General features: G+C 37.1%; 1 protein-coding gene across 2 annotated transcripts in view; it reads right to left on the bottom strand.

Moving 5' to 3' along the window:
* NUP35 (nucleoporin 35) overlaps positions 1–13063 on the bottom strand; it is a 36420-nt gene extending 23357 nt beyond the window's left edge. The window contains exons 1-4 of one of the 2 annotated variants that reach the window (XM_082631097.1): positions 12972–13063; positions 9714–9884; positions 7600–7727; positions 4791–4851 (exon numbers count right to left, since the gene is read on the bottom strand). In XM_082631097.1, coding sequence (XP_082487223.1) covers positions 4791–4851; positions 7600–7727; positions 9714–9884; positions 12972–13011 — 400 coding nt within the window. In that variant the 5' untranslated portion in view covers positions 13012–13063. Of the gene's footprint in view, positions 1–4790; positions 4852–7599; positions 7728–9713; positions 9885–11006; positions 11090–12971 lie in introns of those variants that run through there. The other variant, XM_082631098.1, reaches the window with a different exon arrangement.
* Positions 13064–14366: the final 1303 nt, after the last annotated feature.

Here is a 14366-nt window from a genome sequence, read left to right on the forward strand (position 1 = left end):
TGTTGGTGGGAATGTAAATTGATACAGCCACTATGGAGAACAGTATGGAGGTTCCTTAAAATACTAAAAATAGAACTACCATATGCCCCAGCAATCCCACTACTGGGCATACACCTTGAGAAAACCATAATTCAAAAAGAGACATGTACCACAATGTTCACTGAAGCACTATTTACAATAGCCAGGACATGGAAGCAACCTAAGTGTCCATCAACAGATGAGTGGATAAAGAAGATATGGCACATATATACAATGGAATATTACTCAGCCATAAAAAGAAACGAAATTGAGTTATTTGTAGTGAGGTAGATGGACTCTGTCTGTCATACAGAGTGAAGTAAGTCAGAAAGAGAAAAACAAATACCGTATGTTAACACATATATATGGAATCTTAAAAAAAAAAACACAAATGTTTCGCTGAACCTAGGGGCAGGACTGGAATAGAGATGCAGACATAGAGAATGGATTTGAGGACATGGGGGTGGGGGAGGGTAAGCTGGGATTAAGTGAGAGACTGGCACTGACATATATACACTAACAAATGTAAAATAGATAGCAGTGGGAAGCAGCTGCATCACATGGGGAGATCAGCTGGGTGCTTTGTGACCACCTAGAGGGGCGGGATAGGGAGGATGGGAGGGAGACACAAGAGGGAGGGATGTGGGGATATATGTATATGTATAGCTGATTCACTTTGTTATACAGCAGAAACTAACACAACATTGTAAAGCAATTGTACTCCGGTAAAGATATTTAAAAAAAACCTAAAGAAAAAAATAAAAATAATTTTTTTTTAATAAAAATAGGATGAAAAGTAGAGGAATATTTAAATCGCAGCAGAAGAAAATTGAGGGGTGAGGAAGGGGAAAGAGAGGGCAAACATTCCGTATTGTTTATCAGAGGCGATAATGGCTGAAAAAAGTTTTTGAAATTCTTTAATCTAGATTTCCCACTTTGTTATATGACCAAGATTTTTCTACACCAGAAATAAGATTCTAAAAGAGATTTTTAACCTCAGTTTCAGAATTATAAACTAACCAAAGTCACTTTTGGATACAAAGACCTAAGCATAAAGTAGCAACTCATGCCATTAAATCCTGTGATGTCTCTTTATAAAAGGTGTCAATCTCAGAAAGTTAAAATTTACAAATCATACAAGAAATTTTCACTTATTAACACTAAATATAAGAGTTTAAAAAATAGCTCTAGGGCTTCCCTGGTGGTGCAGTGGTTGAGAATCTGCCTGCCAATGCAGGGGACACGGGTTCGAGCCCTGGTCTGGGAAGATCCCACATGCCACAGAGCAACTAGGCCCGTGAGCCACAACTACTGAGCCTGCGTGTCTGGAGCTTGTGCTCCGCAACATGAGAGGCTGCGACAGTGAGTGGCCCCCGATCGCCACAACTAGAGAAAGCCCTCGCACAGAAACGAAGACCCAACACAGCCATAAATAAATAAATGAATGAATGAATGAATAAATAAATAAATAAATAATAAATAAAATAAAATAAAAATAGCTCTAAGTGAAAAGTCTTCATTTTCTACCTCAATTTTCTCAACTCCCTTTTTCCACGTCTTCTTTAGGTATTGATCATGCATGACAGTACTCATGTCTATCACATCTTTTCAAAAGTATTCTTAAAAAAAAGAAAGTATTCTTTTTCACTTATGCCCCATTAAGACTTTACATAAATTCCTTAAACTCAAATAAGAAGCAGCAGTGGCTCCCAGTGGCCAATTTATGACAGGCATCTTTTCCTATCATAGTTCTTATATTTTCACATATGATTTCTAAAATTACAAAAACCTCATAGAAGTTACAGAATTAGTAAAAATAAATTAACAAAAGGAGGTTTAATTAACTTTAATCCTGTACTCTTCCACTTGACAGCAATCAGAATATTACAATGCATGCTTTTCAGGTAACTAAGAGATCCTTTAAAGCATAAAATACATTACTTAACATTATGTGCTTTTGCATCTTCAATGTCTCTGGGATCACTTACTGACTCAACCGAATAGTCAATATTATAACAAATAGTCACGTAGCAAAGCATTATCACATAACAAAGCACTGTCATCTGCCTATTTGATCAAATTAGGATTGTTAAAACCTGAACTAATTCCCCTAGAACATTTCACCTCAAGTATGTAACTGAGACAGAGGTGACATCCTAGATTTTTTACCATTATATGTATGTGGCAGACAGAAATCTAAAGACATCACCCCAAATCTTCTGTCCCCTGGTTTGATTGATTGGTAATTCAATCAAACTCTAATCCAGGTATTGCTGTGAAGGGACTTTACAGACAGAATTAGGTTATTTATCAGCTGATCTTAAAGAATTACCCTGGATTATTCCAGTGAGTCCAAAGTAATCAAATGAGCTCTTAACAGCAGCAGATGGCAGAAAAGTCAAATCAGAGATACAACAGAAGAGAGAGATCAGAGAGATTCAAATCATAGAAAAGGACTTGATCTGCCATTGCTGTCTTTGAAGACAGAAGGGGAACCATAAGCCAAGGAATAAGGGCAGCCTCTAGAAGCTGAAAACAACCTACAGGTGACAGCCAGCAAAGAAACAGAGACCTCATTCCTACAACGACATGGAACTGAATTTGGCCAACGACCTGGATGCAGATTCATTCACAGAGCTTCCAGAAAAGAACAGTGCCCTGCTAACACCTGACCTCTAAAGCAAAGAACCAAGCTGTGCCCAGACATCTGACCTTTAGAAACTATGATGTAATAAATGTGTGTTGTTTTAAGCCACTAAGTTTGTGGTAACTTGTTATGGCAACAATTTAAAACTAATACAGATTTTGGTACCAAAAGGGGTGCTGCCGTAACAAATACCTAAAAGTGTGGAAATGACTTTCGAATAGGGCAGTGGGTGGAGGCTGGAAGAAACTTGAGGAACATAATAGAAATAGCCTTGAACAAACCAGTAGCAGAAATCTAGACTTTAAGAACACTGCCATGATGACTCATACTGCTTGAAGAAATCAAGATTTGGAGGATAAAAAGATCTAACTTGTCATTGTATATTACTTTTGTTACCATCTTGCCTTTAAACAGGAGTGTTTAGCACATTTCGTTTTATGTAATTGTCCATTTGGTTCATTTAAACCTACTGTCTTGCTATTGTTTCTTTTGTTCCGTCTGTTTTTGCTGTTGTTCCTCCTTTCCTTCTTTCCTGCCTTCCTTTATGTCTAAGCCACCACCATCTCTCACCTGGACTACTGCAGTAGCCAACTGTATGGTCTCCTTGCTTCCACTCTGTTCCTTATTTCAAAGTCTATTCACATCACAGGACCAGCCTCATCCTATTTTTTTCCACCTTTTCTGGGTAAAGACCGACTGTTATGATGACCTACAAAGCCTTGTTGCATCAGCTCACATTACCTCTCTGACCTCATCTCCTATTATTCGCCCCCTCACTCACTCCATTTCACAGTAACTTCTTTATACTTGTTTGAACACCCCAGACACAATCCCACCTCAGTACCTTTGTACTTGCTATCTCCTCTGTTTAGAAAACTTGCCCTAAATGTTTTTAAGCAAATGTTACTTTTCCTATAACTATTTGTAGTAAGCAGAATAATGCTTCCCCTCACCCCAAGATGTCCATGTCCTTATCCCTGGAACCTGGGAGTGTTACATTACATGGCAAAGGAGAATTAACGTTGCAGATGTTAAGATTGCTAATCAGCTGACCTTAAAATAGGGAGATTATCCTGGATTATCCAGAAGGGCTCCAAGTATTCACAAGAGTCCTTAAAAGAGAGAGAGGGAGACTTGACTGCAGAAGAATGGTCAGAGATACAATGTTGCTGGCTTTAAAGATGGAGGAAGGGGACCACAAACAAATGTGGGCAGCCTCTAGAAGATGGAAAAGGCAGAAAACAGATTCTTCCCTAGAGCCTCCATAAATTAAGATAGCCTACCAATGCCCTGATTTTAGCCCACTGAGACCCATTTCAGATTTCTCACCTCCAGAACTGTAAAACAGTACACTGAACTGTTTAAGCCACTTTTAAATTTGTGGTAATATGTTATGGCAGCAAAAGAAAACTAATACACTACCTTAGTTAATATAAGCCCTCACTCCCTACTTCCCTTTGCTGTTTAATTTTCCTCCATAAAATACATTACCTTCTAACAAACTATTTTACTTATAAATGTGAATTCTATAAATAAATGTAAGCTCCATAAAGGCAAAGATTATCTATTTTGTTCAGTTTCCCAAGGCCTGATACTTGGTTACGTGCTCAAATATTTACTGAATGAATATTTGATAGATTATAAATATATAAATATGTTAGAAGAGCTGTGCTTATGATGATGCTAACCGTGATTAAAAAACCATTAATCTTAAAGAAAAATGAGATATAATCAGTGGCTGTTTGTAGTCAATGACATTTAGATTTATAGCTACACACTAATATCTCTCAAAACATCTTTATTATTCAGGCTCTGAATTCTTCTTCTTCTCAATTGCAACTACTTTTTAAAAATTACAGTTTTTAACAATTCAGGAGACACTATTAAATACATAATTTTTAAAATTTTTAATATTTTTCAGTAAAATATCACATCTTATCTATAAGTTCAGAAAAGAATAATATACAAATAAATATTTCCTTGCTGAAGGAAGTTATTGACATTTGAGAAAGTCTCCAAGTTTGAAATATAAAAGACAAAATTTTGGCAATGACCAACAAAGGTCTTATATTATCTTCATTCAAAGCGTAAAGAATAGTCATTGGTGTTAAAAGGCATTGCTTACCTGTTCCAGGAGTAGTTGTCATAACTCCGACAAGAGGACTCTGCATTACTGAAATGTTTGCCTATGTGAAAACAGAAGAAAGTGTTAAAGTAAAAATGCAAAGTTCTAACCATAACACAAACACAATAAGTGTTGAAAAACTACATTCAACAGACAACTGAATGTCTACCAGGTATTGGAAATGCCTATTAGCTCACAAGTGAAGAGTACTAAGTTGTTTTCTTTTTTTAAGCTGAACAGTATTAATCTAAAATGCCAGACTTGTTAGCATATTATATGTTTAATATAAGAAAACTTGCATTAGGTAAAAAGACATTATTTTTAGTAGACAGTAACACTGCTATTTGTTTCTAGTTCCTAAGATACAGTATTTGAAATGACAGAGATAATGGTGATTCCTCAAATCATCAAGTTCACATTGAAAAATAGAAAGATGGCAAAACTATATTTCTAAATTGACATTTACAAACCATGAAATACTATAGATTCAAATCAGTCTACACAGTAAAAGACAGCATATCTCTGCCTTTACTAGTAGAAAGTAACAAAGACTAATTCCTTTAAATGTGAGAAAATTAGAGATTAAAGTAGTTAAAAGTCCTTCTATAAACAAAAACAGAAATATCTAATCCAGAATGAGAAACAGACTCTTTCTCTAGAAGTAAACATATAGAGAAAAAAATTTTTTAACAGATTCTGACTAAACTAAGAAAATCTAAAATCTGGCTATTATCCAGTAACCAGACCAAATGCTGAGAGATTGTTAGGAGGGATACAAAATGCATTGTTCAATTCTTAATGATAACTTCTTTCCTGATTAGAGAGAGGTTGACCGAAGTGTCTGGCGGCAAAACTAATTTGGACTTTAATAATATTCTTACCAACTTTCAAATCAAAAACTTTCTCTACAAATTATGACCCACAAGATTTTTAAACATTTTGAACATAGCAATAACTATGAACTACCTATCTTTTCATATATTGAGAGAAGTAATGAAAACTGGCATAAACTTATAAGCCAGAGATCCTCATATCAAACTAAACAGCAGATTTATCTATCAACCTTTAGAAAAATACTCCAGACCAGAATATTCTGGACATATTTAAGTTTATAACATCACTGTACACATATAACACAAGCCACACAAGCAGTTGTTAATTTTATAGTACGCATGTATATCTCAATTCAGTATAGGACTAGCCACATTTCAAGTGTCAACAGCCACACTTGGCTAGTAGCTACTACACTCGACAGGAGGGCACGTGTAGAAGTGTTGGAAAAAGAAAGTAATCTGTTTAACACAATGAATTAATTTTGCCTTGCTTGACAAACAGGCCTAGTATGCCATGCATATCAAGCCTATAATCAAAATTTACTGAAAGATATTTCTACTTTTCTTAAACTTGCCAACAAATATGCTATATTTGATTTAGGGAAAGGCCATAAAATATTTCTCCAAATCAAACAGCAGAAATGTTGTTATACAAAGAACTTACCAGTTTAGCTGATACACTTTGTTTACATATCCTTCTAGGCATAATAGTAATAGGAGAGAAAACTTTTGACTATAAAAGCTACTAAACTTCCTACTTAAAAGAAATATCCACACTACCTTTCAACTGACAGTCAAGAGTAATCACAGCAGTATGTATTAGCAGAACATTGCTCTTGTAAACACTGGCTCTAGATTCAAGATTGCTAGGTTTAAAATCTGGCTCTGCTGGACTAGCTGCCTTACCCTTGACAAATTACTTAGGCTTTCGGTGTCCTAGTTTCCTCAATGATAAAATAAAGCTCCTAAGAGCTACCTCACAGATTCCTTGTGAGGATTAAATGAAACAATACATGAGAAGTTATAAGATCAGGCCATGTGCACTGTAGGTACTTCATAAGTATTACATACTTTTTTGTGCTATCAGTACCATTAAAACAGAGAATCTCTACCTGGTATAATCTGACTGAAAATAACACCATCAGAACACCTACATCTACACCAACCGAAACTTAACATCACCATCAGAACATCAACACCAGGAACACACTAAACCATCAGCTCATAAACATGCAGGAGGAAGCGTTTTCAGTGAACACAGCTCTGAAAGGATATTGGTCTTATATTAATAAAACCATCCCTAAAATAAAGACCTCAAATCATTACAAGGTGCCTTAGATCTGATAAACCCTGAATCTTCACTTGTTCTTTCACAAAATTATGTATAAATATTGAACTTTTTAAACAATGAACAATTTAAATGGTAATCATTTCTACATGGGTTTTTTTTGGTTTGTTTTTTGGTTTTTTGTGGTTTTTTGGCAGTATGCAGGCCTCTCACTGTTGTGGCCTCTCCTGTTGCGGAGCACAGGCTCCGGACGCGCAGGCTCAGCGGCCATGGCTCACGGGCCCAGCCGCTCCGCGGCATGTGGGATCTTCCCAGACCGGGGCAAGAACCCATGTCCCCTGCATCGGCAGGCGGAATCTCAACCACTGCGCCACCAGGGAAGCCCCATTTCTACATGTTTATTAAGGAGGTTGGGGGCATGGACAGGTGAATAGGCACACCTTTAAAAACCACAGAATTATCTATATGAGAAAATTATCTAAGTTCTATTACATTTTTAAGTACATTTCATGATAAACACAATTTAATTAGACTCTAGGATAACTGTCCCTAATGCTTATTCTGTGCAATAGAGTTACACTAAAACAGACCTCAGGCAAACACTTCAAATTACTGACCCTCCCTGTATAACCACATAAAAACATGAAATAAGGATATGTATGGTCCTGAATGAGGATATGTGTATCACCTGTCTTCTTGAAGTTAAAGGTGTTGATCCAAGTCCTGGGCTGGAAATGTCATCATATATACTTCTAACTGGTGGAGCTCCACTTTTATCTTTATGAGCTGGTACAACTGGCTGTGGTGGTGACCCACCTAACAATGTACAAAAAATATAAACAGGTGAGAAAATAAAGAAATCCTTCAACTTTCTGGTAAGATCTTTTAAATTAATATTTTTAAAATAATGACTTAAATTCCTGTTTCCCAGCACTTCTCAAATCTTAATACACAGAAGAATCACCTGGGCATCTTGTTAAAATTCAGGTTATGTCTCAGATCATGTGAGATGGAGTCTGAGACTATGAATTCTAACAAGCTCCCAGTGATGCCAATGTTGGTGATCCATAGACTGCACTTTGAATAAAAGATTCCAGAATAAGTAAACAGAAATTTTAGCTTTTAGTAAACACATACAACTTTTGTTTTCTCTACAAGATGCTTAACATTTCAATACAAAATTTGATCCTATTTCTCACTTGAATAGCTCCAGTTTGTATATACTTGAATATGATCTCCTAATGTGGAATTTGACTGTCAAATTCCTATTCATGTTTCTCACAGTAGAAATATATTTAAGTACATAATAAACATACAGGAAAAGGACCAACTTTGGGGGATACAAAGGGATCTTTGTTAAGTCAGAGAATCAACAATGCCAAGTAGCGAAGCAGTCCAGGCCCTCTGCAAGACTAATGTCTGAGCCTAGACAGTACAGCATAAGGTATTTAGATTACAGCACAGGCTATAGAAGAAGACTGACCTGGGCTTTAACCTCCTGCTGTCACTAGCCAGTGAGCTTCAGCAAGTTCTGTACTGCATTTAGCCTCAGTTTCCTCTTTTGGAGGATACTACTAACTACCCTTTAAGACTGATAAAAGAATGAGAATAACATATAAAATGCTTAGCATACTGCCTGACTCATAAACACTCAATATATGGTAGCTACGGTAATAAAATAATACACTTGAAATATGTAAAAAACAAAAATCTGTCCAGAATAACATTCTTAAGTGAATCACTTCAAATATAATTTATAATTCTCCCTGATCAATCCTAAAAAAAAAAAAAGTGATAATAAACCACTTTAACCAAAATAATACCTTAAGGACAATTAAAGTAAGGAGAATGTTCATTTAAACATCTATTAAAAGGATATTAGCTCACATTTGGAATTCAACCATTTTTGTAGCTCTCACTACTCACAGTCAAAACTTCCAAGTTAGCTTTTCCAATATTTGTTTGCTAAAAGAGTCCTGTAAAAGATATGTTCTATTTACATAACATTTTGTGCTGCAACTGCAAATCATAGTTTGTGGAGTAAGTCCTTTCACTAAACACTCTATAAGTGAGACTCTTAATTCACTATGACTAGAAGTAGAATTCATATCTACAGATTTTCAAATTACACTTCTTTTGACTATTTGCTATTATTATATTTAAGATGAATTATTTAAATTGAATTCAGCTGAAGTTAAACGACCATATTCCCCTCCCCCCACCCACACACACTTTAACATCTCTGAAACAGGGATAATTTACAAAAATTGGCAAATGGTGTTGTATCATATTTAGTGTTTTTCTTTCTTAGTGGTACTTAAAATAATGGTGAGTTTGGGCTTCCCTGGTGGCGCAGTGTTTGAGAGACCGCCTGCCGATGCAGGGGACACGGGTTCTTGCCCCGGTCCGGGAAGATCCCACATGCCGCGGAGCAGCTGGGCCCGTGAGCCATGGCCACTGAGCCTGCGCGTCCGGAGCCTGTGCTCCGCAACGGGAGGCCACAACAGTGAGAGGCCCGCGTACCACCAAAAAAATAAATAAATAATAATGGTGAGTTTTACAATCAATGGCATCTTAGATTGAATAAAATGTAGTATACATATTTTTAGTGAGTGGTTCTTGGAATTATAGTAACATATTGCTTACACCTCTATTCCAATAATCTTAAAATAAAAAATAGAGACACTGCTTAATTTTTTTAAATTAATGTGGTTTGAGGGTGAACGCTGCACCACTACCCTTTTAAAAATTCTTGTACATGTATTGATAGTACTATAAAACTATTTTAAGCAATTTACCTACCTGCAAGTAAAGGTGATCTCATTTCCATTACTCCTACTGAAGGGCCACTAATTGATCGAGGTTGTGGAGTCACTGGAGCTGGCAAATCCCCCATTAAAAATCCAGGTAGGAACTGGGCATTAACCCCTGGCTTTGGAGACGTGGGTGAACCCAGCATCATTGGTTCAGATCCTAAATGAATCAGAAAATAAAAAAATACAAAGAAAGGACTTTAATGTAACAATATCTAACAAAAAGATGCAAGAATGCAGCATAAACAATTTTGAGAATTTAATCAAAACTGTTAAGTATTACAGAACCATAGCTAATTTTATTATTTTAAAAACCAATAAAAATTATTTCTAGAAAAATGTGAAACATTTTGTATTAACCAAATAATATTTGACAGCTGTTTTTGTTTACATTACTTCACAGATTTAAGAATCAACACCTACTTTTAAATTTTAAAATTTTAGCTTATTATCTAAAAAAAAAAAAAACCCTAATACATAAAGAATAACTTCTTTCCATTTCTGGATCAGCTTCTACTATGTAACAACCGAAAACAAGAACAAGGTGCACTAGCTACACAAAGTCTAAGCAAATCAAACACAACAGGTTTAGCGTGCTGTATGTCCCGTTTTTCTTTCCCCATATACAACTGTCAGTCATTTTTGTAATAAAAGTGTAATCATGCACACATTAAAGCACATATGAAATAATGTGATGATTAGCATACCAATTAAGAATGATATTGAAAAGATTTGGAAAGGTTATGTTTTGGGTCATTTTTAAAACCATTCATTTTAAAGTTAGGAAAACCAATAAAAGTCTCCCCAACATAAAACCAACTTAAGAACTGATACTTCACAATCATCAATTCAAAATTTTTTTTCACAATTTATAGGGTAAGTATTATTATTATTCCAACTATGAAAATAAGGAAGCTATAACTTCCTCTAATTTCAGAACAAAATAGCCCAGTAAGGAAAACACGGGCTCTGGAGTCAAGAGACCTCGGTTCCAGTCTCAGCAAAATGGACATAACTGTAGTACCCACCCACAGAGCTTTGATTAGACTTATAGCAAGTAAAGCACTTATCTCAAGTGCCTAATATACAGTAAGTATTCACCAAATATTATTTATTATTATTCTAATAGTATCTTACAATAGCCAAACCTGAGGGACTGATGTGTACATGTAGAATTTACAATTTCTGCTTATGAAAATTTAATTTTTCAACTATATGACAAGGCTGAATGTGATTCATGGTACTCAGAAAGGTCAAACATTTGGTATGTTATTTATATTACCTTTATTAACTATTGCTTAACTTCTAAACAGCCTCAAAAATGTGTTTCTTGCTATCCAAATGCTGTCAATTATTTACTCTTCCTCTTATTTCTAATCATAGTAGACCTAGATATTAACAATGCAAACACATAAAAAAGGAAAAGAAATTCAGGAAAAGAATAAAGCAAATACTGAAATAAGGCGTGAAGAGCTATATTACATTGTAATTATTTCGAAGTGCTAGTTATGATGTTACCACAGTACTATTACATATTTCCAAAGAACATACCACTAAAATCAAACCAAAAGTCTAAACAAAAGCATATTATGACCATATATTTATAAACCCATAGTAATAAATGTATTACAAAGCTTTAGGTACCACCAACTACCTTCACTCTCCCAGCCCCAAAAGAAAAAAAAATACATATATGGCAAGTATAGTAATAATAAAGTCAAGAAAATTTCTGACACATCCGAATGTATATTGTGATACAGTAGAAAGCAGCAGAGTGAGGAGGGCACAAAGGGCTCTTAACTCAACTGTCACTTACCACCCAACTCTTTCACTTAGAGAGCTATACCAATGGATCTGGCAAGTCTTAAATTCCACTTCAGTCCTGTACTCGTAACATGTTAAGTACGGTGTCTTACTCAGCTAGCATTGTTTGTTGAAGTAACCATTAGTTTTACTGTACCATTAGGTGCTGGGAAAATGTTTATTCCTCGTCTGGAATATCTGCAATATGTGGACTTGAACAATTAATACAACTAATGTCAGATTTCTGACCAGAGGTTTATTCATATTTGTAACCCCAAAAAACATACACTCCAAAATGTTTTTGTTGAGTAGAAAACTTTTTAACTGAAAATGAAAAGTTTTTTGACCTCTAAAATAATACAAGACATAATACTTAGACCAACTTTAAATGTAGCTGAGTATCTCTGTTGATATTATGCATTTAGTTTTTTATAACTAATGCTAAAACAAGTTACTCTATTCTCAAACTTATTTTGCACAAAACATGGCAAGCATTATATATCCTTCTACTCTAATAAAACTCATTCTACAGATACATATCCTGCTTGCTCTCCTTTCAAACTCATGAAGTTGTAAGCGAACTTTCAAATACACCTCTATGACAGTAGACGATTTATTTTCTGTTCTAAGATATTCAACGGTTCTCACAAATCCCAAAACTCAGCAGACACACACACACACAAAAATCGACATCCTGCTAACTTGGCAAGATTTTCTGAAGACAACACATCTCAGCAATGCCCCCCCCCATTAAATAATGGTAATGAATTTTTTTTTAAAAAATCATGACGTGACCGATTAGAGGAAAAGACCTCCTACAACACTTAGTCATTTTCCCAAGATAAAGGCGGGGGGAATCGAGCGAACTCCTGGCTTCCTATTAAGGCTAATATCTCAATGGCTGTATCACCTGGTTAATTAAATGTCGCACGATTCAAGCTTCCATTAAAAACAGATTTCTTCTGCAAAGCCCGGGAGAAGGAAGGAATCAAACAGGAACTAGAAGCCTAGGTGACCAAACAGCGGTGAAAGGTAACCACACTCCAGGGCACTGCCCAGCCAGGTGTTCACAGGTGAGTTCCTTCCCACCAACGCTTCCCCGGATGCCGGAACCTAGCATCACGTCTCCCGCGCTGGCGGAGTCCCAGGTATGGATAGGTCTGGCTCCGGCGTATGGGGGCACAAAACAGCTTAGTCACCACAAGACCGCCGTTTCTTCGCCCTCCTCGGGGCCCGCATTTTCCCGGAGCCGCCTTGGTAGCGGCTGGGTATAGACTCCTCGAGTAGGGGGCGGACTAAGAAGTTGGGTGCGAGCCAGAGGCTGCCCCTCTGCGGCTGAAATTAGCAGACGAGAGCCCTATGACTACTGCGTTTCAGGCTTGCCCGCTTCCAAGATTACAGTGTGCACTGCAGTGCTAGGGAGGAAAAGCAGTTTTTTACTCACCTAACGTGGGCACCTGGGGTTCCACAGCAAACGCTGCCATCGCAGCAGCGGCGACACTTGGCCCTGCACCTCCCCGATTTTCAAAAATGGCGGAAATTCTCCCCACGGATAGGGGCGCGCTACTTTATGGGGTTGCGTAACTTCCGGACATGCGCTATACCTAAGTTCTGGCGCCGGAGCCGCCATTTTGGAATAGGAAAACAGTCTTTTCGAAGACGCAACATCTCCGAGAGGGTTTTTACTGGTAGGGTGATGAAACAATGTGGAAGCTGCGGTTCTGGGAATTCTTCTGCTCACCTTGTGAGCCTCCTGATTTTTTGGTGCTTGAGTTTTATAGAAGCACAAGTTATTTTACTCACGATTTCATAATAGTGTGAGTTTACCCAGTGCTCTGTCATCCGTCAGTTTTTCCAAGTACCACCTGGAAAAGTTGGCCTGAAGAAACAGATGGTGCCGCTTTCCAATGTAGATTTCCGGCCTTAGTTGCGTGAAACTCAATTCTCAAAACATATTTTCTACCATCTCTAGGCCATTTTTTAAAAGTTTGTGTTATATAGGCACAATTTTACATTAAAGTGTATGTAACTCATACTTGCTGTTTTATTATATATTAATACATGCAAAAGGTATTAAATAATGAAGGCTAATAATAAACACCCGTGAACTCACCACACTGCAGAATCTTGTGTGTTCCTCCCTGTGCCGTCCCTGCTGTCCTCCTCCCCCTACTTTGCTACCTTTCTTTAGAGCGTATTCAAATATCACACACATATTCTATATATGTGTGTGTGAAAATGTTATTTCACAATTTGCAGCAACATGGATGGACCTGAAGATTACCATACTAAGCGAAGTAAATCAGAGAAAGACAAGTATCATATGATACCGCTTATATGAGGAATCAAAAAAATGATAAAAATGAACTTATTTAAAAGAAACAGGCTTAGAGAACAAATTTATGGTAACCGGGGGGAAAGGGTGGGGGTGGAGGGATAGACTGGGAATTTGGGATTGACATGTACACACTGCTATATTTTAAATAGATAGGGAGGGGCTTCCCTGGTGGCGCAGTGGTTGAGAGTCTGCCTGCTAATGCAGGGGACACGGGTTCGAGCCCTGGTCTGGGAGGATCCCACATGCGCAGAGCGGGTAGGCCCGTGAGCCACAAGTACTGAGCCTGCACGTCTGGAGCCTGTGCTCCGCAACGAGAGGCCGCAATAGTGAGAGGCCCGCGCACCGCGATGAAGAGTGGCCCCCGCTTGCCACAACTAGAGAAAGCCCTCACACAGAAATGAAGACCCAAAACAGCAAAAATAAATTGATTAATTAATAAACTCCTACCCCCAACATCTAAATAAATAAATAAATAAATAAGCTGGATGTTTAAGTCAAAAA

Source organism: Mesoplodon mirus, assembly GCF_964341445.2.
Source record: "Mesoplodon mirus genome assembly, chromosome: 8".
NCBI classification, from domain to species: Eukaryota; Metazoa; Chordata; class Mammalia; order Artiodactyla; family Ziphiidae; genus Mesoplodon; species Mesoplodon mirus.